This window comes from Xenopus laevis, chromosome 8S (genome assembly GCF_017654675.1).
Source record: "Xenopus laevis strain J_2021 chromosome 8S, Xenopus_laevis_v10.1, whole genome shotgun sequence".
NCBI lineage: Eukaryota > Metazoa > Chordata > Amphibia > Anura > Pipidae > Xenopus > Xenopus laevis.
Window position 1 is genome coordinate 43,032,125 of NC_054386.1, and position 24,446 is coordinate 43,056,570.

The 24,446-nt window shown below is 37.8% G+C and overlaps 1 protein-coding gene across 3 annotated transcripts in view; it reads right to left on the reverse strand.

Moving 5' to 3' along the window:
* Nucleotides 1-24,446, reverse strand: part of rabgap1.S (RAB GTPase activating protein 1 S homeolog) — a 124,189-nt gene that overhangs the window by 94,445 nt on the left and 5,298 nt on the right. For 2 of the 3 annotated variants that reach the window (XM_018232866.2, XM_018232867.2), the window contains exons 2-10: nt 20,818-21,002; nt 11,397-11,628; nt 9,595-9,802; nt 9,316-9,490; nt 8,985-9,142; nt 8,315-8,425; nt 4,977-5,043; nt 1,232-1,334; nt 187-356 (exon numbers count right to left, since the gene is read on the reverse strand). In XM_018232866.2, coding sequence (XP_018088355.1) covers nt 187-356; nt 1,232-1,334; nt 4,977-5,043; nt 8,315-8,425; nt 8,985-9,142; nt 9,316-9,490; nt 9,595-9,802; nt 11,397-11,628; nt 20,818-20,967 — 1,374 coding nt within the window. In that variant the 5' untranslated portion in view covers nt 20,968-21,002. Of the gene's footprint in view, nt 1-186; nt 357-1,231; nt 1,335-4,976; nt 5,044-8,314; nt 8,426-8,984; nt 9,143-9,315; nt 9,491-9,594; nt 9,803-11,396; nt 11,664-20,817; nt 21,003-24,446 lie in introns of those variants that run through there. The other variant, XM_018232868.2, reaches the window with a different exon arrangement.

A 24,446-nucleotide genomic window follows, 5' to 3' on the forward strand; every position in this document is an offset into this window, starting at 1 on the left:
AAAGCAAATCATCCAGGTTACACAGGCAAAAATATTGGTTTCAATGAGTGGGTTAGAAATAATGCTTAAAGATAGTGTTATATAAATAGGATATTATACCAATTTATAAATACGTTAAGCAAGTAGGTTATTCTTCACAGTTATTCATAAATATCCAATCTTATTCCAAATTAAAGGCTTTGTTACCTGTTTCAATTTTAGGAAGAAATTTTCTGTGGAACTCCTTTTGCTAAAAGGCCAGAACAGGCGTTCATTGACTGAACAGACTCTAATCTTGGTCTCTAAGAGGAAACGCACAGGCTCCTGAACTTCTGTAATCACTAGATCAACAGCAGTGGTCAAGAAAATAACCTTGTCTGCAGGAAAAAAAAAATATTATATGATCTAACTTTACGATATCTGGACGGTTTCAGTGGAAGGAGGGGTATAGATTTCAACAGAATAGCGAATTCTTTAAGTGATTATTCACCTTTAAAGTAACTTTTTATATGATATAAAGAGTCATATTTGCAAATGATTTTCATTTTTTATTATTTGTGATTTTTGAGTTTAGATTTTTATTCAGCAGCTCTCCAGTTTGATGTTTCAGCAATCTAGTTGCTAGGTACCCTACCAACTATGCATTGTTATGATTAAGAGACTGCAATATGAGTAGGAAAGGGTCTGAATAGATAGACGAGTAATACAAATTAGCAATTATGATACATTTGTAACCTTAGAGAGCATTCGATTCTAGATTGGGTCAGAGACCACCATTTGAAAGCTGGAAACAATCAGAAGAAGAAGGCGAATAATTAAAAAACTATAAAAAAAAAAAAAAAAAAAAAAGTAACAATGAATGCAAATTCAAAATTTGTTTCGAACAAGCCATTCTAGAACATACTAAATGTTAACTTAAAGGTGAATCACCACTTTAAGTATAATTTAACTGAATATATCAGTTAGGTGGTTGTTAATTGACTAAACTGCTGTTTCTTTTATATTACAGAAGGCAAACTAGACTGGAAATATTACTAGCTAATACCCAGGGATGTAACTGCAGAGTAAGCAGACCCTGCAGTTGCAGGGGGCCCATAAGGGCCTAATTAATGAGCAATTTCAACATATATGGGTAAAAAAGGACAACAATCTCAACATATATTTGTAAAAAAGGACATCCTGAATATGTTGGGGGCCCTAAAATACATTTTCTGTGGAGTCCAGTAACATCTAGTTACGCCACTGCTCATACCTTTTGGAGTTTCTTCATTAATAGCCTGAAAATGTGGGGATTTTGTATTCCAACTCCCAGTGATAATGTATGATTTTCCATCAGAACTTTTGCCCATGGACTCCTAAGAATAAAAGCAACATTTAGAAGAAATAATTAATGAGCATCTCCTAAACATTCATATACTACTTGGTGAACATAAAATACTATTATTTCTGAGCAGTTTTCTGTTGTTTTACATGACTTGTTTGAACTGCATGTGTTTGTGGTACCAAAAACCACTGCTTGTACTAGTACAGTTCAATACCACAAGTGTCATCTATAGCTACACTTTAAGAAACAGCTACAGTAAGGGGAGTAACTACAGAGGAAGCAGACCCTGCGGCTGCTGGTGGGCCAAGAAGGTATAGGGGCCCCTTAAAAGCCATAATTCATATTCAGTTTCAATAAATATTGCAGAGACAGGTCAACCTTTAGGGTAAGGGCACACCTTGCGATTCGGGGAGATTTAGTTCATCTGCTAATTAATCTCCTCTTCTTTGGGTCGATTAATCTTCCCGAACGGTTTCCCCCTGTCCCTGTCTTCTGCCGGCTATAATGAAAAAACCCCTGCGGCATGGCACACGCAACACTTCGTATTCCGAAGTCGCCCGAAGTTTCCTCGTGAGGCAACTTGGCAAAATGAAGTGCCGCATGTGCCAGATTAGTCGCCCCAAAGAAGGGGCGATTCCGAATCGCCAGGTGTGCCCTTACCCTAATTTGCTGTGGGGCCCAATAAAATTTTGTTACTCCACTGATAGGAGTTGCTCCGGATATCTATGCAATGGTTTCAACTTGTTCTCAGCAGTTCACAATTAATTCTACGATCTAGCTTATGGCTAAATGGTTCAGAACTAGTAATGTAACTTGTTTGAAATGTGATCTTATATACGTACAAGGAAATGTCACAGAATTGAAGGGGATTAGAATGGTAGATCATACTTTTTTGTTATCAATAGGGGTTAATAATCCGTGCTGCATGGTGTTGTGGAATACAAAAGGGCTCCAAAGACACTCACGTGCACTTGAGCGTCGCTGGCGCAAATCCCGCTCAGAGTCAGACTTTTGGAGCTACAAATCTGCCCTGCGCTCCTATAACACCAGCCTCTTCCAAGCCAAACAAACATACTTTACTCATTAACTCCCTTTCTAAAAAACCAGCACAACTTTTCTCCACCTTTAACACTCTCCTTTCCCCTTCTCCACCCCCTCCATACACATCTGTCTCTGCTCAAGATATTGCAGAGCACTTCAAAAACAAAATTGACTCTATCAGAAGGGACATTACACTACTCAACCCCCCTAGACTTCCACCACCCTCCCTCCACACTCCCCAATCTCTCCTGTGCTCCTTCACCTCTGTCACTGATGAGGAAGTCTCAAAGCTTTTGGCCTCTTCTCACCTTACCACCTGCCCACTTGATCAAATTCCCTCAAAACTTCTCCGCAATACCAATCCTTGTCTAATCAAAGCCTTAACTCATCTATTTAATCTTTCGCTCTCAACTTAACTGTTTCCTTCTCAACTAAAACATGCTCGTCACCCCCATTCTGAAAAAACTCTCTCTTGATCCCTCCAATCTTGACAACCTCCGACCTATCTCTCTGCTACCTTTCAGCTCTAAACTACTTGAGCGCCTAGTCTACAACCGACTAACCTCATTCCTCTCTGACAATAACCTGCTGGACCCCCTACAATCTGGTTTTAAGCCACAACACTCCACTGAAACTGCCCTGACTCGACTAACTAATGACCTTTTAAACGCTAAAGCCAACAATCATTTCTCACTACTAATACTGCTTGATCTCTCAGCTGCACTTGACACTGTAGATCACCCTCTCCTCCTCCAGTCCCTTCCTTCACTTGGCCTTCATGACGCAGCCCTGTCTTGGTTCTCTTCTTACATCACCAATCGTTCCTTCAGTGTCTCCTACAATGGAGTAGCATCTTCTCCCCTACCTCTTTCTGTTGGGGGTCCTCAAGGCTCTGTCCTGGGATCATTACTATTCTCCCTCTATACTTCGTCCCTCGGCAAATTAATCAACTCGTACGGTTTCCACTACCACCTCTATGCTGACGATACTCAGATCTATCTCTCATCTACTGATCTCAACCCAGAACTCCTAACTTGCGTCTCCTCCTGCCTGTCCGCTATCTCTACCTGGATGTCGCAACACTACCTTAAATTAAACCTCTCTAAAATTGAAATGGTTCTCTTTCCTCCAACTAACACCAGTAACATCCCGGAAGTATCATCATAGCTAACAATTCCACTATCACCCCCTCTCCCCAGGCCCGGTGCCTTGGGGTTATCCTAGATTCTGCCCTGTCATTCACTCCTCATATCCAGTCACTTATTAAATCATGTCACTTCCACCTGAGGAACATATACAAAATACGATCATTTATCACCCAAGATGCTGCCAAAATTCTTATTCACTCTCTCGTCATATCACGTCTAGACTACTGTAACTATCTTTTAATTGGCCTTCCCTTCCAGAGTCTGTCACCTCTCCAGTCCATAATGAACACTACACCTCAGAAACCGCCACGCCATTCTGTCAATCCCTGCACTGGCTTCCGATACCTTTCAGAATAAAATTAATGACCCTGACATTCAAAGCACTTCTGCCCCACCCTACATCTCTGAACTCATCTCTATATACTCACCCAACCACTTACTACGCTCCTCTACTGACCTGCTACTCATTACCTCCTCACATGCTCGCATTCAAGACTTTGCAAGGGCTGCATCCCTCATCTGGAACTCTCCCACGGTCTGTCCGACTTTCTCCCAACTTTTCTTCTTTCAAGAAATCTCTTAAAACGCACTTCTTTCGAGAAGCCTACCCTCACTCTGCTTAACTACCAAATGCAACACCACATACAGTACCACATTCCTCACCCACTTAATTCGATCTTGCCCACACCGTGTGTATTACTCCCTTCCCTTTAGAGTGTATGCTCTTTTGCATAGGGCCTTCCTAACCTTTTGTACTGGTATTGATTGTGATGTATGTCACAATCAACTCCATATGTTCTATGTATAGAATTCATGTGATTTAGTTGTATAATCACATTTACTTTACAGTGCTACACAATATGTTGGCGCTATATAAATACATGTTAATAATAAACAATAATAATAATTAAAATTTTAATTTTCAGTCTTTTTTTGAGTTAGAATTCTGGCAAGTATGCTTATACAGTAAAAGCTGACATACACAGGTCAGTATTCATGAGAAGAGCAAGACAGGTGGATTTTTAATATACAAAGCAGATCTGAATGGAAATAGGAGAAAGGTGCACTTCCTGACTGATGCATAAAATTATGGAACTTGGGCTAGGAGACAGTGCTTGTACTAGCGATACTAAGAGCTATAACAGATAGTACAGAATCTTAAGCTTTGTATAAAATAGGTTAGTTACTCTTCATATAGGTCTGCTATTCTTGGGGTTCAAGTTAAACAAGAGGGGTTCTTAGGCAATGTAGGAAAGTTTGGGTCCCAATCTGAGCGATAAAAACAATTCTGGAAAGGTGAATAGAAAGTCATGTAGCACTGCTGAATATGTATATCTGTGGAAAAGTAAACTTGGCCCATGGTAAGCTATTTTGCTTGGCACATACATTATAATCTATTTGAGGTTAAATTCATTAATGATAAACCTGTTGAGCGACGGATAAACAAAAGTAAAGCCTTGCAGTAAAAATCAAACGTTTCTTACCAGTTCTAATAGGTGCATATCACTATTCCGCACATCTTTCCCAGGACTGAGAAGCAGCCCAAAACACCTGCAAACATAACATGCACAGATGTCACTGTTAGCAAAATATCAACCAAACAAGCTCATTACTGCCTTTAACAAACTTTGATTGTAAGATCTACTGGGCAGGGACCTCCTTCCTACGGTCTCTTTTACCATATGGCACTTAAGTTCTGTACTTGTATATAATCTCTGTGTATTTGTAACAATGTTACTTGTCCTCCCTCTGTGTACTTTTTACATATTGTACAGCGATGCAGGTCCTAACACCGCTTTACTTATACATACAAACATATCAGAATTGTTTTACACCCTTGGGATGTGGACATGCCTGCTATTACTTTACAATTTAGAGGTGAATTGTTATGGCTGTATTGTTTCACAATTCTTTTCCACAGGAAAAAAACAGGATGCAACAAAACAATCAAAACAGACTGATTGTTTTGGTTTTAAAAAATGGGATTGCTTGACTTATGGTATAGGTGAGTAACTTCTGAGTACCTCATTTGTACAACAATTTCCATCATCAAAGTACTGAAAGATGGACTGGTTAGTAAAAATAAATAAATAAAACAGGGTCACGTGCGACAAGTCATGACCAGCATGGTTTACTGCTTGATTAGCAGGAAATGCCCACCATGTGCCCATATCCGGATTATAAGAGTGGTCAAAACACTCGGTGTATGCATAAGAAAAACTTTTAAATTTTAAGATCCCATAAAATTACACTAAACAGCCCCCATAACAACATACATTTTTCCCTATACTTTGTCTCATGCAGATTTTGTATAACAAGCAGTTCAACTGCAGCTACTTTCCTGTTTAGAGCAAAGCTCCACCACCCTTGCATTTCTGAGCCCTCTTTTCTTTTGGCGGTGAAGACCTCAAGAGGTGTGTACAGTGCATGCTCACTGCCTCTATTCCCAATAGAAATCAGTGTGCTACCCAGAAAAAAAAAAAGATCGCTGAGCAGGGCAAAATTTGGCCAAGTGGGGGAGATACAAAACGGTCTCCACATCTCTCCCCCGCTCTAAAATAATTGTTTTTTTCACATGCCAGTAGGACTGTGTTCTTCAATAAACACAGCACACAGTCCTCTCAGCTTCCATATGTGTATATATGTGGGCACTGAGCGTCAGGCGGGCGGCAAAAACAGCCAGACAATGCGCCCTGCCAAAGCGGCCTGGGGAGAACACTGGGAAATCAACATACACAGTAGACACATCTTTGAGGTCTTCACAAGTGGAGAGAAAAGGAAAGTTCAAAAAAAAAAGGGGCAGAGCTTCAAGCTAGATAAGGAAGTAGCTGAGAGAACTGCAGTACAGTTGCTTGTGATACAAAATGTAAAAGAGACAAAATGCAGGGAGATGCATTCTGGAGGAGCAATTTTAGAGATAGGGAAAAAAATGATTCACTTATTCTTTAAGGGGTTGTTTGCCTTTCAGTTAACTTTTAGTATGTTATAGAATGGCCTATCCTAAACAACTTTTCTGCTGGTCTTCATTAATGAAGTTATTTTAATTACCAGATTCTTATGCTTCTTTCCAGCTTTTAAACAGGATTTACCCAGCAGGGAAAAAACTATTGCTCTGTAAGGCTATATTTTTATTGCTATTGTTACTTTTTAATACTTCTCTTTCTATAAAGGCCCTCTCCTATACACCTTTGAGTCTATTTTAATGACTGCCCGGTTGCTACAGCTGCTGAAATTCCAGTGCAGAGCTGTAAGGGCTCTTACTCACGAGCGGTTGTAGCTGCGCTCCCCTGCGTTCCGTTTTTCTGCGTTCAGCCGCAGGGGAGCGCAGGAATAGACGCATTACATTTTTTGCAATGGGGCTGTACTCACACAGCCACGTGTAGGCGCCGAACCAGGAAAAATGCAGCATGTTGCGTCTCAACCTGCGTTCGGCGTCTACACCGCTCCCCTGCGGCTGAACGCAGAAAAATGGAAAGCAGGGGTTCACAGCTACAACCGCTCGTGAGTAAGAGCCCTAAAACTAGCAGCTAAATTTAAAAAAAAAAATTTAATTAATGAAGACCTACTGCAAATGGTCTCAGAACATCAATCTACATACATGTCATGTTATTGTGGTATTGTGGTTACAGCTTAATGGGGTCACAAAGCATGCATTCAATAAAAAGCTAAGTAATAAATAATGTTAAATACTTCTAATAGCATACAGCTGATGATCAGACTTGGTTTAAGGAATGGGTATTGCTAAGTGTCAATAGCATCTTGCATGTATCTTGAAGGTAAAGCCAATAAAATGCAACCATCATTGTTCACAGGAAATCATGGCATCTATAACTTTCTCAAATGTCTATGCTCAACAAAAAGGATAGCTTCCCTTTTTAAGTTAACAAGGTTACTCATTAACCTTGTGTGTATGGAAACGCAACACATTACTAAAATACACTTTCTCTGGTATATTATCTGGCTGCCCTTCATTGAAACACCAAGATTCTAGGATTACAACAGTATTGCTTTGATGCACTACTTGTTTAAAACCCAACTATGATAACTCAATCACTGTTGAAAAAGTGATGTTTTGTAAGTTCCAGGATCCCTATTTCATGGAAATTAAATACAGGTATGGTATCCTTAATCTGGAAACCCATTATCCAGGGTCTATGTTAATCAAATAATTCTACTTTTTTTTTCTTTTTTCTTTTTTTACAAAAAAATATTTTTTCTATGTAATCATAAACCAGTACCTTGTACTTGATCTCAACCAAGATATAGTTAATTCTTATTGGAGGAAAAACAATGCTATTGGATTTGATTAATATTTAAATGATTTTTAGTAGACTTATGGTACAGAGATCCAAATTATCCAGAAATCCCCAGTTCCCGAGCATTCTGAATTACAGGCCCCATACCTGTACTGGATCTTTCATCAGAATAAGCAAAAAATAAACCAACCCCTCACATAACTTATTTCCCAATTTATGTACAGGTCTAAAAATAATTATTGAATATTCTCAAGAAAGTAACAAACAAAAAACCTCAAACATACCTTTCTTCTACCTGTTTACATGACACAGTCCCAACTGAACACCCAAATGGGGAAGGGTTAATTCAAAAGTAAGTATGGTAGGTGACCAGGGAAGACTGTGAACACATCCTGAATTGCCATTCAGTGATATACTATAAATAATGTACAGGAAGTTCAACACTACAGTGATTGCTGGTATGGGAAATTATATATGGGAGATATGTTCATGCAGTTTATTTGATTTGTATTACAACCTTAGCCATAACCTGAATGCCATATATGAACAATATTAATAACAGTTACCTTTCAATGGCTAGTTCTTTGTTGGAAGTCTGCTGAACATAAATGACAATCTTCTTGTCTACACCCTGGCGAAGTCTGAAGCACTGTCTGTCTTTTTCTTTAGGGACCGCACTGAGTGAAACAATGAGGAAGATTAAGCAATAAAACTTTACACATGAACGCATGCAAAAAGAGGACAGGCACAAATCTTCTAAAAAGTTTGCTGGAAAGTGGAAAAGCCGTTAAAGAGAATGAGGTTAACGGAGCAAGACAAAAACATATAACGGTTGGTATTCATTGGGGAGAGTTCAAATATGAAAATAATAATCAACCGGACAATGTAAATGAAAATCAAGAAACGTCAGGAAATGATTAGCATGAAAGCAGAGTAGGAATGTTATAGCAAAATATAAAAACAACATTTATCAAAAAAATGCACAGTGGTGGTAAGGACATTGCTCATAACTGTGACCAAATGCTAATGCAGCAATCACAAAAACTTTGGAGATGCAGAAATAATCCAGGTAATTTTTCACAAAGTGATTTTAGTCATGCAATTTGAGAAACTCAAAGCTATCTATATCCCAAAATACATTTCCACTGCCTTGATAAAAGTTTTTTGAATGGAAAAATGTGGTCACACATAAAGCATGGTCACAATTAAAGCAAATATGATTTTTTTTGCATTCACCTGAAATAGCCTTTGCCATCATCCTCCTTAATCTCAAGGGATACAGAGAAAGTAAAGATGTCACTGTCTGGCGTCTGTGGTGGTATGGAAGCAGAGAGTGGTGTCTGTTTGGCTGAACGACGGAAAGCTGTTGCAAAACTGTAAAGTATCCGGCTCACCTATATAAATACAGACCTCATATTATTGTGATAGTCAAGTCTTCTGTTGCCGCCATAGGACAATGCAACACCTTTTTATACTTACACCTAATTTTATAAATGTCCATTACTTATAAATCAAATTGTAAGTGTCTAATTTTCATGTCAATGCAACTTCCCTACAAAGGACTTACAGCCTCTTGTATTTCGCACCGGAACACATGTATTCTAAACAGCTCAGCATTGTAATGACTCTCAGTGAATGCAAAACAGTCACTTTCTGTAGTTCCATCATGTCCTCGAACACAAAACAAAATCTTGTAGATTGGGTATTTTGCAATTTCAGTGTTTGTCTGAGGGTCCAGAAGTCTGTTAACATGTAAAATAAAAAGAAAGAAGACATTGTAAAAACATAAATAAAAAATATCTGAAAATGTAAATTCTATTGCAAAAATCATCTCTATATTCCTTACCGGACAGTTCCTTCAGAAACATTAGGCACAGACAGAGTAACATCTAGGGCATTCTGGCACTGCCCCCGCAGAATAGACATCATTCTTAGGGCCTCCACCTCACTTCGAGGAGCATTTACAGATGCACACCCTAGGTAAGTAAGCTTACTGAACAAGACACTGTCCTCCTCAGGAACTGAAGAGAACACACTGGTGCCATGTATACATTCTGATGAGAAAACAAAAAAAAAAGAACTATTAACAAAACAGTTAACTAACAGATAGCTCCAGGCACCATATTACAGTGAAATAAAATATAGAACCACTTACAATTTCATCCAAGTTTCTAGAGAAATTAAGGTGGCCATAGACGCACAGATAATATCGTACAAACTAATTTTCATAGATATTCGGTGCATGTATGGGGGGGAAAAGAGCTGACCAATATCGGCAGAAGACTTGGATATCGCTCGGCTCGTCGATCGGGCCGGACGGACAATTTTGATCGGGTGCCTTTGAAGGCACCCAAACATCAGCCATTGCTGAATCGTCAGGTACAGGTATAATTCTATTGTTTCTACCTGCATATTGAGCGATCTTATATGTTATAGATATATGTCCGAGTAAAAATGTTTGCAAAGAAGGTTAGCCAAACAACACAGGCTGGTGTAGCGGGGATCTCCCCTGCACGTTTATTTCGTCAAGTGGATAAAATATATGGAAAAAATGAGAGGGAAATAAAAAGAAAATTATTACAAAAGGAATGCTTTTGGATTTGGCAACTGCAAACTAAATATCCACGTGGGTTAAATGAGGAGTATAATATGAACTGCTATCTGTAGCTTAAAATTTATCCAACCTATAAGTGCTTTTGGAATGTATCCAATTTTTAACGCTTTTAGAAATTGTTTCTTTGTATTTTTTACATAAAATGTTTCCAGTTTGACGCACTAACTTCTGATTTTTTATAGATAATTGCACTGAACAACCTACTATCCAGGGACAGCTTACGGATAGGGTAAGATAGTCTTATACATTGGACTCATTTATACTGTAATAATGTTTTCGTGCAACACACACAATTGTATTTGTGTTCTTCCCTATTTATTAGGTTTATGGACCTTCTTCTTTATATTTATTGATTTAATATAAAAAAGCTTTTTTTGCACAATTTTTGCACAATTTTTGAATTTTTGCAGCAAGGATCGGCCTGTATAGAAGAGGATTTTTTATCACTTGAAAATTGGGACTAATATTACCATAATTGGCCACAATCATTTTTTCACATAAATCATTTTTCCAAAAAAAGTTTTAATGTCTTTTAAAACTTCTTAATAAGCTTTTTTAAGTGCTTATAATGTCTCCATAGCTTTTGGATAAAAATGTTCACTTAGTAGTACTGTTCACAATGCATTTTGCTTAACTAATTCACTTATACTTTGAATCATTGTGTTAATTATGTAAATTACCAAGGGTTTTTAAACACTGTTTGAAAGTGAATCTGCATGTCTGGTGAAGGGGCACGCCCCCGAAATGTTACATCACTTGACGAAATAAACGTGCAGGGGAGATCCCCGCTACACCAGCCTGTGTTGTTTGGCTAACCTTCTTTGCAGATATTTTTGGGAGAGGCGCCGACCCCTCCAGCCAGCACCGGGCAACTATTACCAGGAGAGACCTAGGGGAAATTAGGTAATTTGTTTTGCTGAGTAAAAATGTTCACATGTATCCTCCACAAAAGCAACTATATAAGATGTAAAATAACACAAAGCAATTTGCACAAACACAGTTGAAGATTCTACATATAGGGAGACAAACATTACCTTGCTGGGCTGCTTTAACTGGCAGGCTCATGTCTGTCTTCTGCAGCCCTACTGATGATGGGTTCACAGTAGAAGATGTAATTGAGACTTCATCGGAGGGCTGTACTGGGTCTTCTTCAGCCTGAGCCTTTTCAATCTCCTCTACATGCAAATCCTGATACTCAGCTGGTGTGTCCATAAGGACATCCTCAAGTTCCTTCTGAAGCTGCTGCTCACTGCCATTCCCCACAATCTGCATACAAAGAAAACACACAGGATGAATTCTCCCTAGAATAATTGACAAAACAGAAACTTAAATCAGAGAGATAAACACTGGCAATAATCTCACATTTAAACAATCGTTTTAAGATAAGCTCGGTCCTACAATAACGAAAAGATCTTTTAAAAATCCTAACGTTGGTGGCCACCTTTAGTTAAATGTCTGTCCTGATTGCTTGCAAGCTCTCATCAAGTCTTTAGACAGTCCAACAAATGAAACATTAAAATCTTGTTGCCAAGAGACTTGCAATATTTATTAACAAAGTGTTTATAAAATGTTAGTTTCATAAAGTATCTTTCATGCAATGCTGGGGCCACAAAATGTTATGAAACAGTTAAGGTCACAGAATGTCTGTAATAAAAGGCATGCGTTTCTCCACGGCATAATATCCCTTCCATTTTTCCATCAAAATAACTGGTAACTGTACGGTTTGTTTTTTCCTTTTTGAAGAATAAAACCCTCATGTCATTTTCCTTGTCTGAATACTTTCCCCAATTTATTCACTAAATTCATTATTTTTTCCCCCCAAGTGTGTGTTTTCCACTATTTACTAAATCAAACAAATAATTGATCAGGGTTCTTTTCATCTAAAAGGTTTGCATGCTCTATCAAACATTAAAATCAAAAACTATACTGTAGCTATATTATACTATATATAATAATGCAATTATAATCTATAAATTCTACAGATTCATATTTTACACAAGGTTTAACCCTTTAAGTGCCAGCAGAATTGACCAATTTGGTTACGCGAAATGCCAGACGTTTTTGAAACATTCTGTGCTCTCTCACTTTAGGGGCATTTTCTGAGGGGAAACCTATAGTTCAGCTAGGAAAACTATACATTGTTTTTTTCGGGAGAAACTGAGCTTTCTAAATCTGCCTGAGTTTTCTTGTATTTCCACCTCTGCAAAAAGATTTATAGTGCTAAATACAAAAAAAAAATGAAAAATTCCTATTTTTCACAATATATGAACTTATACCTGAAAAATATTTCATTTTACGCATGAAAATCCAACTGATTTGGAAAGCCTCATGTCTCTTGAACATGCCAATACCAAATATGTATAGTTTTAGGAAGATTTAGGACATCTGTACAGCAAAAACTACCGGCAGTATATTACCGAATTTTGAAAGCAGAAGGCAGAAAACGGCATACTTTTGATTCCAAGGCCACAAAATCCTGAAACAGTATGTTTACCCCAGAAGACCATATATTTTTGGAAAGTACACATTCTGCCGATTCCAAAATGGGTAACTGTGTCTCTCTACTCCTAACTACCAAACATCAAAGCTTGTCTGAACGTAGCGTTTTTTATCAAAATGTATCAAAATTTTGAAAAATCACTTCAAAGGTTTTATTTTGCTGCTCCGCATATCACACACTATATTAGATACCAAGAAAAAGCACCCTGAATATGATTGCCAGGGGTCCACTGAACAGTTTGATCCCCATTGTGCATAGGATTACCAAAGTACCTGGCATTTAGAGACCCCAATATGAAGTTAGCACATCCAAATTGTCCAGGACTTTACTTCAGCTACTGAAAAATCAACACACTGACTGCATTTTTTGTGGGGTAAAAACACCGAAATATACGTTTACCCCCCAAAACCATATATTTTTGGAAAGTACACATTCTACCGAATCTAAAATGAGTACCCATGCCTTTCTGCTCCAAACTACTGAGTCGCAAGGCTTTCCCAAAATTGTCAGTTTTGGTGAAATATCTGAAAATTTCCTAAAAGCTTCAACTTCCCAGCACCATATCACCCATGTATCATTACATACCAAGAAAAAGCACCCTAAATATGATTGCCAGGGTTCCTCCAAACAGTTTGGTAGCCATTGTTCATAGGTTTACCAAAGTATCTGGCATTTAGAGGCCCCAAAATGAAGTTAGCGCATACAAATAGTCCTGTGAGTAACTTGAGCTAATGAAAAATCAACACATTGACTGCATTTTTTGTGGGGTAAAAACACAGAAATATACGTTTACCCCCCAAAACCATATATTTTTAGAAAGTAAACATACTACCGAATCTAAAATGGGTACCCATGCCTTTCTGCTCCAAACTACTGAGTCGCAAGGCTTTCCCAAAATTGTCAGTTTTGGTGAAATATCTGAAAATTTCCTAAAAGCTTCAACTTCCCAGCACCATATCACCCATGTATCATTACGTACCAAGAAAAAGCACCCTAAATATGATTGCCAGGGTTCCTCCAAACAGTTTGGTGGCCATTGTTCATAGGTTTACCAAAGTATCTGGCATTTAGAGGCCCCAAAATGAAGTTAGCGCATACAAATAGTCCTGTGGGTAACTTCAGCTAATAAAAAATAAACACATTGACTGCATTTTTTGTGGGGTAAAAACACAGAAATATACGTTTACACCCCAAAACCATATATTTTTGGAAAGGACACATTCTACCGAATCTAAAATGAGTACCCATGCCTTTCTGCTCCAAACTACTGAGTCGCAAGGCCTTCCCAAAATTGTCGGTTTTGGTGAAATATCTGAAAATTGCCTCAAAGCTTCAACTTCCTAGCACCATATCACCCATGTATCATTACGTATCAAGAAAAAGCACCCTAAATATGATTGTCAGGGTTCCTCCAAACAGTTTGGTGGCCATTGTTCATAGGTTTACCAAAGTATCTGGCATTTAGAGGCCCCAAAATCAAGTTAGTGCATACAAATAGTCCTGTAGGTAACTTCAGCTAATGAAAAATCAACACATTGACCACATTTTTGTGGGGTAAAAACACAGAAATATATGTTTACCCCCCAAAACCATATATTTTTGGAAAGTACACATTCTACCGAATCTAAAATGAGTACCCATGCCTTTCTGCTCCAAACTACTGAGTCGCAAGGCCTTCCCAAAATCGATGGTTTTGGTGAAATATCTGAAAATTGCCTCAAAGCTTCAACTTCCCAGCACCATATCACCCATGTATCATTACGTACCAAGAAAAAACACCCTAAATATGATTGCCAGGGTTCCTCCAAACAGTTTGGTGGCCATTGTTCATAGGTTTACCAAAGTATCTGGCATTTAGAGGCCCCAAAATGAAGTTAGCACATATAAATAGTCCTGTATGTAACTTCAGCTAATGAAAAATCAACACATTGACTGCATTTTTTGTGGGGTAAAAACACAGAAATATATGTTTACCCCCCAAAACCATATATTTTTGGAAAGTACACATTCTACCGAATCTAAAATGAGTACCCATGCCTTTCTGCTCCAAACTACTGAGTCGCAAGGCCTTCCCAAAATCGACGGTTTTGGTGAAATATCTGAAAATTGTCTCAAAGCTTCAACTTCCCAGCACCATATCACCCATGTATCATTACGTACCAAGAAAAAGCACCCTAAATATGATTGCCAGGGTTCCTCCAAACAGTTTGGTGGCCATTGTTCATAGGTTCACCAAAGTATCTTGCATTTAGAGGCCCCAAAATGAAGTTAGCGCATATAAATAGTCCTGTATGTAACTTCAGCTAATGAAAAATCAACACATTGACTGCATTTTTTGTGGGGTAAAAACACAGAAATATATGTTTACCCCCCAAAACCATATATTTTTGGAAAGTACACATTCTACCGAATCTAAAATGAGTACCCATGCCTTTCTGCTCCAAACTACTGAGTCGCAAGGCCTTCCCAAAATCTACGGTTTTGGTGAAATATCTGAAAATTGTCTCAAAGCTTCAACTTCCCAGCACCATATCACCCATGTATCATTACGTACCAAGAAAAAGCACCCTAAATATGATTGCCAGGGTTCCTCCAAACAGTTTGGTGGCCATTGTTCATAGGTTTACCAAAGAATCTGGCATTTAGAGTCCCCGAAATGAAGTTATTAGCTGAAGTTACCCACAGGACTATTTATATGCACTAACTTCATTTTGGGGCCTCTAAATGCCAGATTCTTTGGTAAACCTATGAACAATGGCCACCAAACTGTTTGGAGGAACCCTGGCAATCATATTTAGGGTGCTTTTTCTTGGTACGTAATGATACATGGGTGATATGGTGCTGGGAATTTGAAGCTTTGAGGCAATTTTTAGATATTTCACCAAAACCGACAATTTTGGGAAGGCCTTGCGACTCAGTAGTTTGGAGCAGAAAGGCATGGGTACCCATTTTAGATTCGGTAGAATGTGTACTTTCCAAAAATATATGGTTTTGGGGGGTAAACATATATTTCTGTGTTTTTACCCCACAAAAAATGCAGTCAATGTGTTGATTTAGCTGAAGTTACCTACAGGACTATTTATATGCGCTAACTTCATTTTGGGGCCTCTAAATGCAAGATACTTTGGTAAACCTATGAACAATGGCCACCAAACTGTTTGGAGGAACCCTGGCAATCATATTTAGGGTGCTTTTTCTTGGTACGTAATGATACATGGGTAATATGGTGCTGGGAAGTCGAAGCTTTGAGGCAATTTTCAGTTATTTCACCAAAACCGTCAATTTTGGGAAGGCCTTGCGACTCAGTAGTTTGGAGCAGAAAGGCATGGGTACTCATTTTAGATTCGGTAGAATGTGTACTTTCCAAAAAATATATGGTTTTGGGGGTAAATATATATTTCTGTGTTTTTACCCCACAAAAATCTCCCAAATGAAAATAGTACATATGAATTTTCACATATGACACTCTGACTGCTACAATACAACACCTGGTATGTGCATTATGCACCATAAGACCCCCTAACAGTATGGAGACCCTAGAAACCCATATATTTTCTGAAAGTACACATTCAGACGAATCTAAAGCAGGTAATTACAATTTTCTACTGCAAACTACAAAACCGCAAAGCAATGCTAAATACAACGCTTTTTATGGAAATTCTGAAAATAGTCACAAAGCTTGCATTTTACCCCATTATATACCCCACATTTTGTAACGTACCAGCAAAAGTCATCCTAAATATGAAAGCAAGGAGTGTACTGAACAGTTTGATGCCTGATATGAAAAGATTTACCAAACTACTTTGTACACAGAGACCTCCAAATGGTTATATAGCAGACAAAATTTCCAAGGTCAAAATGAAGTAACAAAAATCCCTAAAATCCAACAAAACCGCAAAAATCAATGCTTTTTTTTTTTTCGCCTACTGTAATCAGCAGTCAGAATCAATTTTTGATAATTTTAGCATGGCCAAATAGGTTTTACAGACAGAAAAAGGGGAACAACACCTTTGCAAAGCTGAAAATGTAATAAAATGGCAAAACATGCAATAAAATGTCTAAAAATGCACCAAAATCACCCAAATTGCAGTATAATCACCAAAATAACATACAAAAGGTATTGCGCAGTGCAATTAGCGAATACGCTATTCGCAATGGCAATAAAACAGTTTTTTCAGCAAAAAAAACAGACGATGCGATAAGAAAAAAAAAAAAAAAATACACAACAGTGCAAGTGTGTATGTGTGTGTGTACAACTGACCAATTGCATGTTGTGTGTGTGTGTGCAAGCGTGTGGGGGTGCTGTGAATGTGTGTGACCCCCCTGATCCCCCAAAAATGTATGTGATTGTGTGTAAGTGTGAATGTAAGTGTGTAATGGGAAAATAAGTGTGTGTTTGTGTGTGTTTCTGTGTGTGGATGGGCACTAACCTTGTGCAGGGCTGGAGGAAGAAAATGCTGCATCACCCAGGAAGATCCGTTGAGAGGGGGCGGAGCTTCGGCTCAGGAAGTGAAAGCAGCAGCAGGACACGCAGTGTGCACGTGTCTGCTGCTGCATTTGGGGCCCCTGGGCGATCGCGCCTCAGGGGCCACTCGTTCCCGGCCCCTGCTCGTTGCCTGGGGGCTGGGGAACGAAGAGGAACGGAGCAAGCGTCTTGAAAAGCCGCTCCTCCGTTCCCTAACCCTGAAATGCTGCAGAACGTAGAATCTATGTTCTGTGGCATTTCAAGTGCCATCCCCACAGAACGTAGATTCTACGTGGGGTGGCACTTAAAGGGTTAAAGTATAAAAAAACAACAAATCTATAACTTAAAATAATATACCTTCTAACATGCCAGAGAAATTATGCTCTAGCATGGAGGGCATCTGATTCTTTACCCCCAAGAGGTGGATCTTTAACCAGCAAGCAGCTTTGAATATGGGTAATGGATTTGTCATTGTTTACAAGACACTCTGCATGAAAATGTTTTTGGGATAAATCTGACACCACTCCATGTACATTTATTATTTGCCACAGCCATAACTAGGGCCATGCTAATATTCCAGGAAGCCGACAGTTTATTGCCTTTGAGAATGTCAATGGACGGTGAACACCAAAAAAAAGCATAGGGGAATCAGATCTGTTTTGAAAAGATCTTTAGTTTGGCAAACTGGATATTGTGGCAAATGCTGCAATAGGTGCTTTATATCGGTCCGTTAATTGGACAGTGCCAAGGCATATTAAAATCTCACTCTGGGTAAAACATACGTGCACCTGTTTCTTTTTAATCTCTAATCATATTTAGAAATTTATAGTTTGAAGGCTCACCCAACCTACTTTGTCATTGACTCCCATTTATTTGTTAAACAAAATGAGTTTCATTTAGTTTGATTAATTGATTTTGATTATTCCAGTGTTTCGTTTCTACATAATTGCACCAAGATTTTTACATAAATAATGACAGGAAATCTACCCTAAGGCTAATTGCATGTTTCAGCAAGCAGAGGAATGTGAGATACCTCCACCCAATGACTCCTATGGCACTCTCTTTTCTCTCTGTAAGGAGAAGGACTCATTATCCTCAAGAAGATAAGCAGAGTTATGAGCCGACTTACTGGAGGAAGGGACATTCTTTTGACTACTTGTGCATTGTGACTTTAAGATTGAGTCCGGTCTGCTCCATTAGTAAACTGTATTATTTTCATGGTAATGTCTATCCTATAGGAACTTGCATTTTTTTATTTTTTAATAGATTGTTCTAAAGATTCTAAACCAGTTCCCAAAACTTAATCCAGTTTTTACATTGGGGGACTTAGACCAAGTAGTTGAATGTTCCTTAATTATATTGATGTCCACATCTATTTTTGCCAATTTATTTTGTTTAAAATCCATGAGTAAAGGGATACCGTCATGGGGAAAAAATTTTTTTTCAAAACACATCAGTTAATGGTGCTGCTCCAGCAGAACTCTGCACTGAAATCCATTTCTCGAAAGAGCAAACTGATTTTTTTATATTTAATTTTGAAATCTGACATGGGGCTAGACATTTTGTCAATTTCCCAGCTGCCCCGGTCATGTGACTTGTGCCTGCACTTTAGGAGAGAAACGCTTTCTGGCAGGCTGCTGTTTTTCCTTCTCAATGTAACTGAATGTGTCTCAGTGAGACATGGGTTTTTACTATTGAGTGTTGTTCTTAGATCTACCAGGCAGCTGTTATCTTGTGTTAGGAAGCTGCTATCTGGTAACCTTCCCATTGTTCTTTTGTTTGGCTGCTGTGGGGGGAAAAGGGAGGGGGTGATATCAGTCCAACTTGCAGTACAGCAGTAAAGAGTGATTGAAGTTTATCAGAGCACAAGTCAAATGACTTGGGGCAGCTGGGAAATTGACAAAATGTCTAGCCCCATGTCAGATTTCAAAATTGAATATAAAAAAAATCTGTTTGCTCTTTTGAGAAATGGATTTCAGTACATAATTCTGCTGGAGCAGCACTATTAACGGATTCATTTTGAAAAAAATGTTTTTCCCATGACAGTATCCCTTTAAGGACATCAATTGTAATGAGTCTACTTTCACAACAATAATAAATGCTAAACTACTCAGGGGGACTGAGACAGCAGACACTTCTACCATATAACCGAGGCCTTAATTTAGGGCAAAAAGGGTTTTTTGGGTTGATGGATTTAAGAGAGCAACAGTACTCTACACAGTAAGGGGGTTATTTATCAAAATCCAAAAATATCTTGACTATTTTAAAAAAAAACGACTCCGACCAAATACGGACTGTTTTTTCCCCCTTCTTAAATACATTTTTACAAAAATTTCCTGTGCGGGAAAAAAATCGAATCATAAGAATTTTCAGATTTTCTTTAAAGGTTTTTGCCTGAAAACCACCAAATCTTCTGATTTTTGCATTAAACCCAGTGCAGATCTGGATATCTTTAGGACTTCTCCCATTGACTTCTACATGAACTCGGCAGGTCTGCGTTGGAGTACTTTTTCATTCGGACTTTTAACACCTTCAGGGTTTAGTAAATTTCGAAAAATGTTAGGTTTTTTTTCCACAAAAAAAAAAAATCTGATTTTATAGTTTTTACCATTTGGCCTTTAATGAATAACCCCCTAAGAGAGATTCATTTACAATTTTTGCCTCTTAAAAGCACCGCTTCAAACCATACCTAGGCTACTAAATATAAGTAGACTGCGGTCATGTCTTTCAGTCAAATAAAAGTTGAAACTCTTATCTGTGTGACTTATATTAGAAAAGGATCCCACTGTATAACCAAGGAACAGCAGGACCAAGCACAACTATTAATACAAGCATGAACATGAAAGGAGACAATGGGGTAAAACTGTAAAACTGGTTTAACAAGAAATTACATCATGTATGTAAACATACCGAGCACAACGTGTTTACAAGTGAAAACTCTGTATTATTCCCGGTTACTGATAACAAAAGAAACATTTAAAATAAATACTATTTTTAGAAATGTATAGTAAAGTTTTACAGTGACAAACCCTTAAAAATAATAAAGTATATAATCTGATTTACAGTGTTTACAGCATAATTTCAGCTTGGGCCCCCAATGTGTGACATGATATTCTCATGTAGCAACGTTATAAAATTGTTTCTTTTAACTGTCCTACAAGTAGTATTGCTTCAGTCAATATCTGGGAAATTAAAGTCCCCCATAGCAATGTGCTGATCTCTCTCTCTATCTTGTCCAGGAAGGCTATTTGTACATGAATGGAGAATTGGCTGAACTACTCTGTGTCAATTGGTTGTCAATTGTGCATACAGACTAGTGAGCTGTTGGGTTTTCCTCTGGGCCCAATGTTATTTAATCTTTTCATGAATTACTTAAAGAAGGGAATTAGATGTTGTTTATGAAGTTAACTAATGACACAGGACTATTGCCAAATAACTGAAACCAACTTGACATACATCCAAACAAACAAAGCTCACATATAGCTCAAACCTTTAGTCCAGTCTTTTCATCGTCACTACCATTATTTGCAGAATGCATTTCATCCCCTTGCTTAAAAACGAGCACAAAGTCCTCACTGTTCAGGGTCGACACTGAATCAGAAGAAACACTGATCTTCCCCACAGAAGCCTTGTCATCCATTTTTCATCAGAGAAGATCCACTCATGAACAACCCACTGAAAACACAAAAAAAATATTAGTTTTGGCAGTCAAAAAAAAACCCACATCAAGCACTGAAAAAGTTAATGAGTAATAATGTAATAAATGCCTTAATGGGACGTAAACAGCTAAAAACTTTTGTTGAAAATTAGCGCAATAAGTCGAAACTTTTATTTTAAAAAATCATATTTTCCTATTATTATTAATTATAACAGCATGTTCAGCACAAGCCCTATTCATTGAGCCTGTACATAAAATGGGGGTATACTGTCCCTTTAAATTTGCCCACATCTAGTAACAGAGCAAACAATCAGATGCTTGCTTTAATCATTAAATCCAACCTGTTAATTGGTCACTAAAGGTTTCTACACAAGAAGCACACTTAAATGCGGTGCGAAATCGTGATTCTGTACTGGACCCAATTTAAAACTTGCATAAGGTTTAAATGTTTTTTTTTAGCAGACTTAAAGAGCCAAATTTGATAAAGATCCCTTATATGGAAAACCATCTCTGGATGCGTGATCCTATACCTGTACAGGTATGGGACCTTATACCAAGAATACTCAGGGCCTGGGGGTTTTCAGGTAACGTGGATCTCCATACTTAAAAAATCATTTACAGATTGTTTTGCCTTAAATAAGGATTAGTTGGGTTCAAGTGTAAGGTACTGCTTTATTATTACAGAGAAAAAGAAAATGTTTCAAAAATTCAATTATTTGATTATGGGAGATGATCTTCCTGTCATTTGAAACTTTCTGGATAATGGGTTTTCCGGATTTATTGGGAAAACCAAGCCTATACTAGAAAACTTTTGTATGTATAATGCAAATAAAACAGACAGGACAAGCAGTTTGCAGCTACAGGTATGGGATCTGTTATTCGGAAAACTGTTATCCAGAAAGTTCAGAATTACGGAAACCCCGTCTCCTATAGACTCCATTTTATCTAAATATTCCAAATTTTAAAAAATGATTTCCTTTTGCTGTGTATTAATAAAACAGTAGCTTGTACTTGACCCTAACTAAGATATAGTTCATCCTTATAAGAAGCAAAACCAGCCTATTGGCACCACCTAAATGTATCACTTCTGTACCTGCTCATTGTACATTCCAATTTATAATTAATTAAAGGGGTTGTTCACCTTTATATTAACTTTTAGTATGATATAAAGAGCAATATTATGAGACAATTTGCAATTGGTTTTCATTTTTTATTATTTGTAACTAAACGTTACATTGAAGGTGAACCACCCCTTTAAGACTTATTACTGAATTTATATGGAAAAGTTGTTAAAAACATATCTTCTTTGATGCAGCTTTATTTAATCAGTATTGGAAAGGAATTCCTCTTTAAACAACCCTATTATGAAAGCCACCTCGGAGTAAAGACTACAGGTATAGGATCTGTTATCCGGAAACCCATTAACCAGAAAGCTCAGAATTATGGAAAGACCATCTTCCTTAGACTGCATTTTATCCGAATAATCCACATTTTTTTTAAATTATTCCCTTTTTCTCTGTAATAATAAAACAATACCTTGAACTTGATCCAAACTAATATATAATTAATCCTTACTGAAAGCAGAACCAGCCTATTGGGTTTATTTAATGTTCATATGATTTACTAGTAGATTTAAGGAATGAAGATCCAAATTACGGAAAGATCCATTATTCGAAAATTATTCCTGAGCATTATGGATAAATAGGTCCCATAACAGTACAAGTATATCATTGCTATATCCTTGCCAAATATGTAATAAGAATGTAAACAGAATTTACACGGGATTAAAAAAACAAAAACAAAAAAAAGGCAGATCTGGGACTTAAAAAAAAAAAGAAAAAAGATATTTCAACTTAATGACAAGACCACTGGAAAAAAAACATTTTCAGCATTTACTCTGCTTAGCGTTCTATGACCACAACAAAGCTAAATGAGTGTTATCATAGACAAAGCATCCTAGGACACTGCTTATCTTGTGAATAGAATGAGAGCTCCCTGAAACACATGACAGTAAAGGAAAGGACAGTAAAGATCTCCACAGAAGCCTTTTATTTTCAACGGATGATCTTTGCTGGAGATTGGATCCATTATACAGTCATATCTGTTCATGAATTGGCACCACTGTATCCACCAATAAACAAAAGCAAGAGCGGTACAGGTATAGGATCTGTTATCCGGAAACACGTTATCCAGAAAGTTCTGAATTAGAGAAAGATCGTCTCCCATACACACTCCATTTTATCCAAATAATTCAAATGTTTATTTATGGCTAGTGAAAATCACTAGTGATCTTACGCTTAGGTAAATTTGAATAGGGCGGGTACATTAAAGTTCTATGGACATCTTTATTAGAGATGTTGGTGCAAATGTCCAAGGAGCCTTATAAAGACAAAAGAGATCATATAATGCCCTAAACATGAGCCCAGCCCACTGTAAAATGAATGTTCCATGGCCCTCAAATGTTGGGGGAAAAACATTAACCCAAAAAAAGTTTAAACTTAGGACTTTTGCAGGCAAATGTCATCTTTTTTTTTTAACTTTAATGCATTTTCGCCAGACAGAATATGATGTAAGTGACATAAGATTGAGGAAGATGTAGCTTCATTTTAGCAGTTTACCTGGTCTGAGGTGGCGAAGTCAACTCTGGGCGAAAAAGGTAACGTTCAGTAAAATCTGCACTTAAGTGAATTTGTGGAGCAATGACCATTCACCTGAGCGAAAAGTCACCTGGTGATACAATGCGAACTAACGCTAGCGACGGTCTCTTTCACTAGCGAATTGTCATCTGCGCTTGTAAGTGAACTGGCGATGTCCCTGCGGATGTGATTTCTGGCGAAACGCCGCTAGCGTTAGCCACTTTGCCCTTTAGTAAATCTGCCCCTATGGGAGATGGCCTTTCGTAATTCAGAGCATTCTGGATAGCGGGTTTTGAGATAACGGATCCCATACCGGTACCGTATGTGGTGGTGCAGCATGGATTACTGCTACCAACAAGGCAACAGTGTGATTTTAAAACTTCTAGAATAAATGAAAGAAATAGCTGTTTAATGAGAAATTTGCTTGATGTTGTCAGAAGCTCTGTTGCAGTGTTTTGCTTTGTTTTTTAATTAAAAAAATTAGCATACCCCAAGTCCAAAGGCAGTCAACATTATAGCGGGAAGAGAAAGAAAAGCTAAAAAGTTTTGGACAGCAATTTGGAAAGAGGTCCAAAGAAAACAAGTCAAAACAAATGGCATAAACAAGAACAAAAACGTTGCATGCCTCACAAGAAAAAAATATTTGTTAAGCGACAACCCTAATTGTAAGCCATACAATTTGGCAAGTACAACCTACCATATATACTCAAGTATAAGCCGAGTTTTTAAGCATCCAAAATGTGCTGAAAAAGTCTACCTCGGCTTATACTTGGGTCAGCGGGCAGTAGCTGAGATTGCAGTCACTTTAAATCATTCCTATACCAA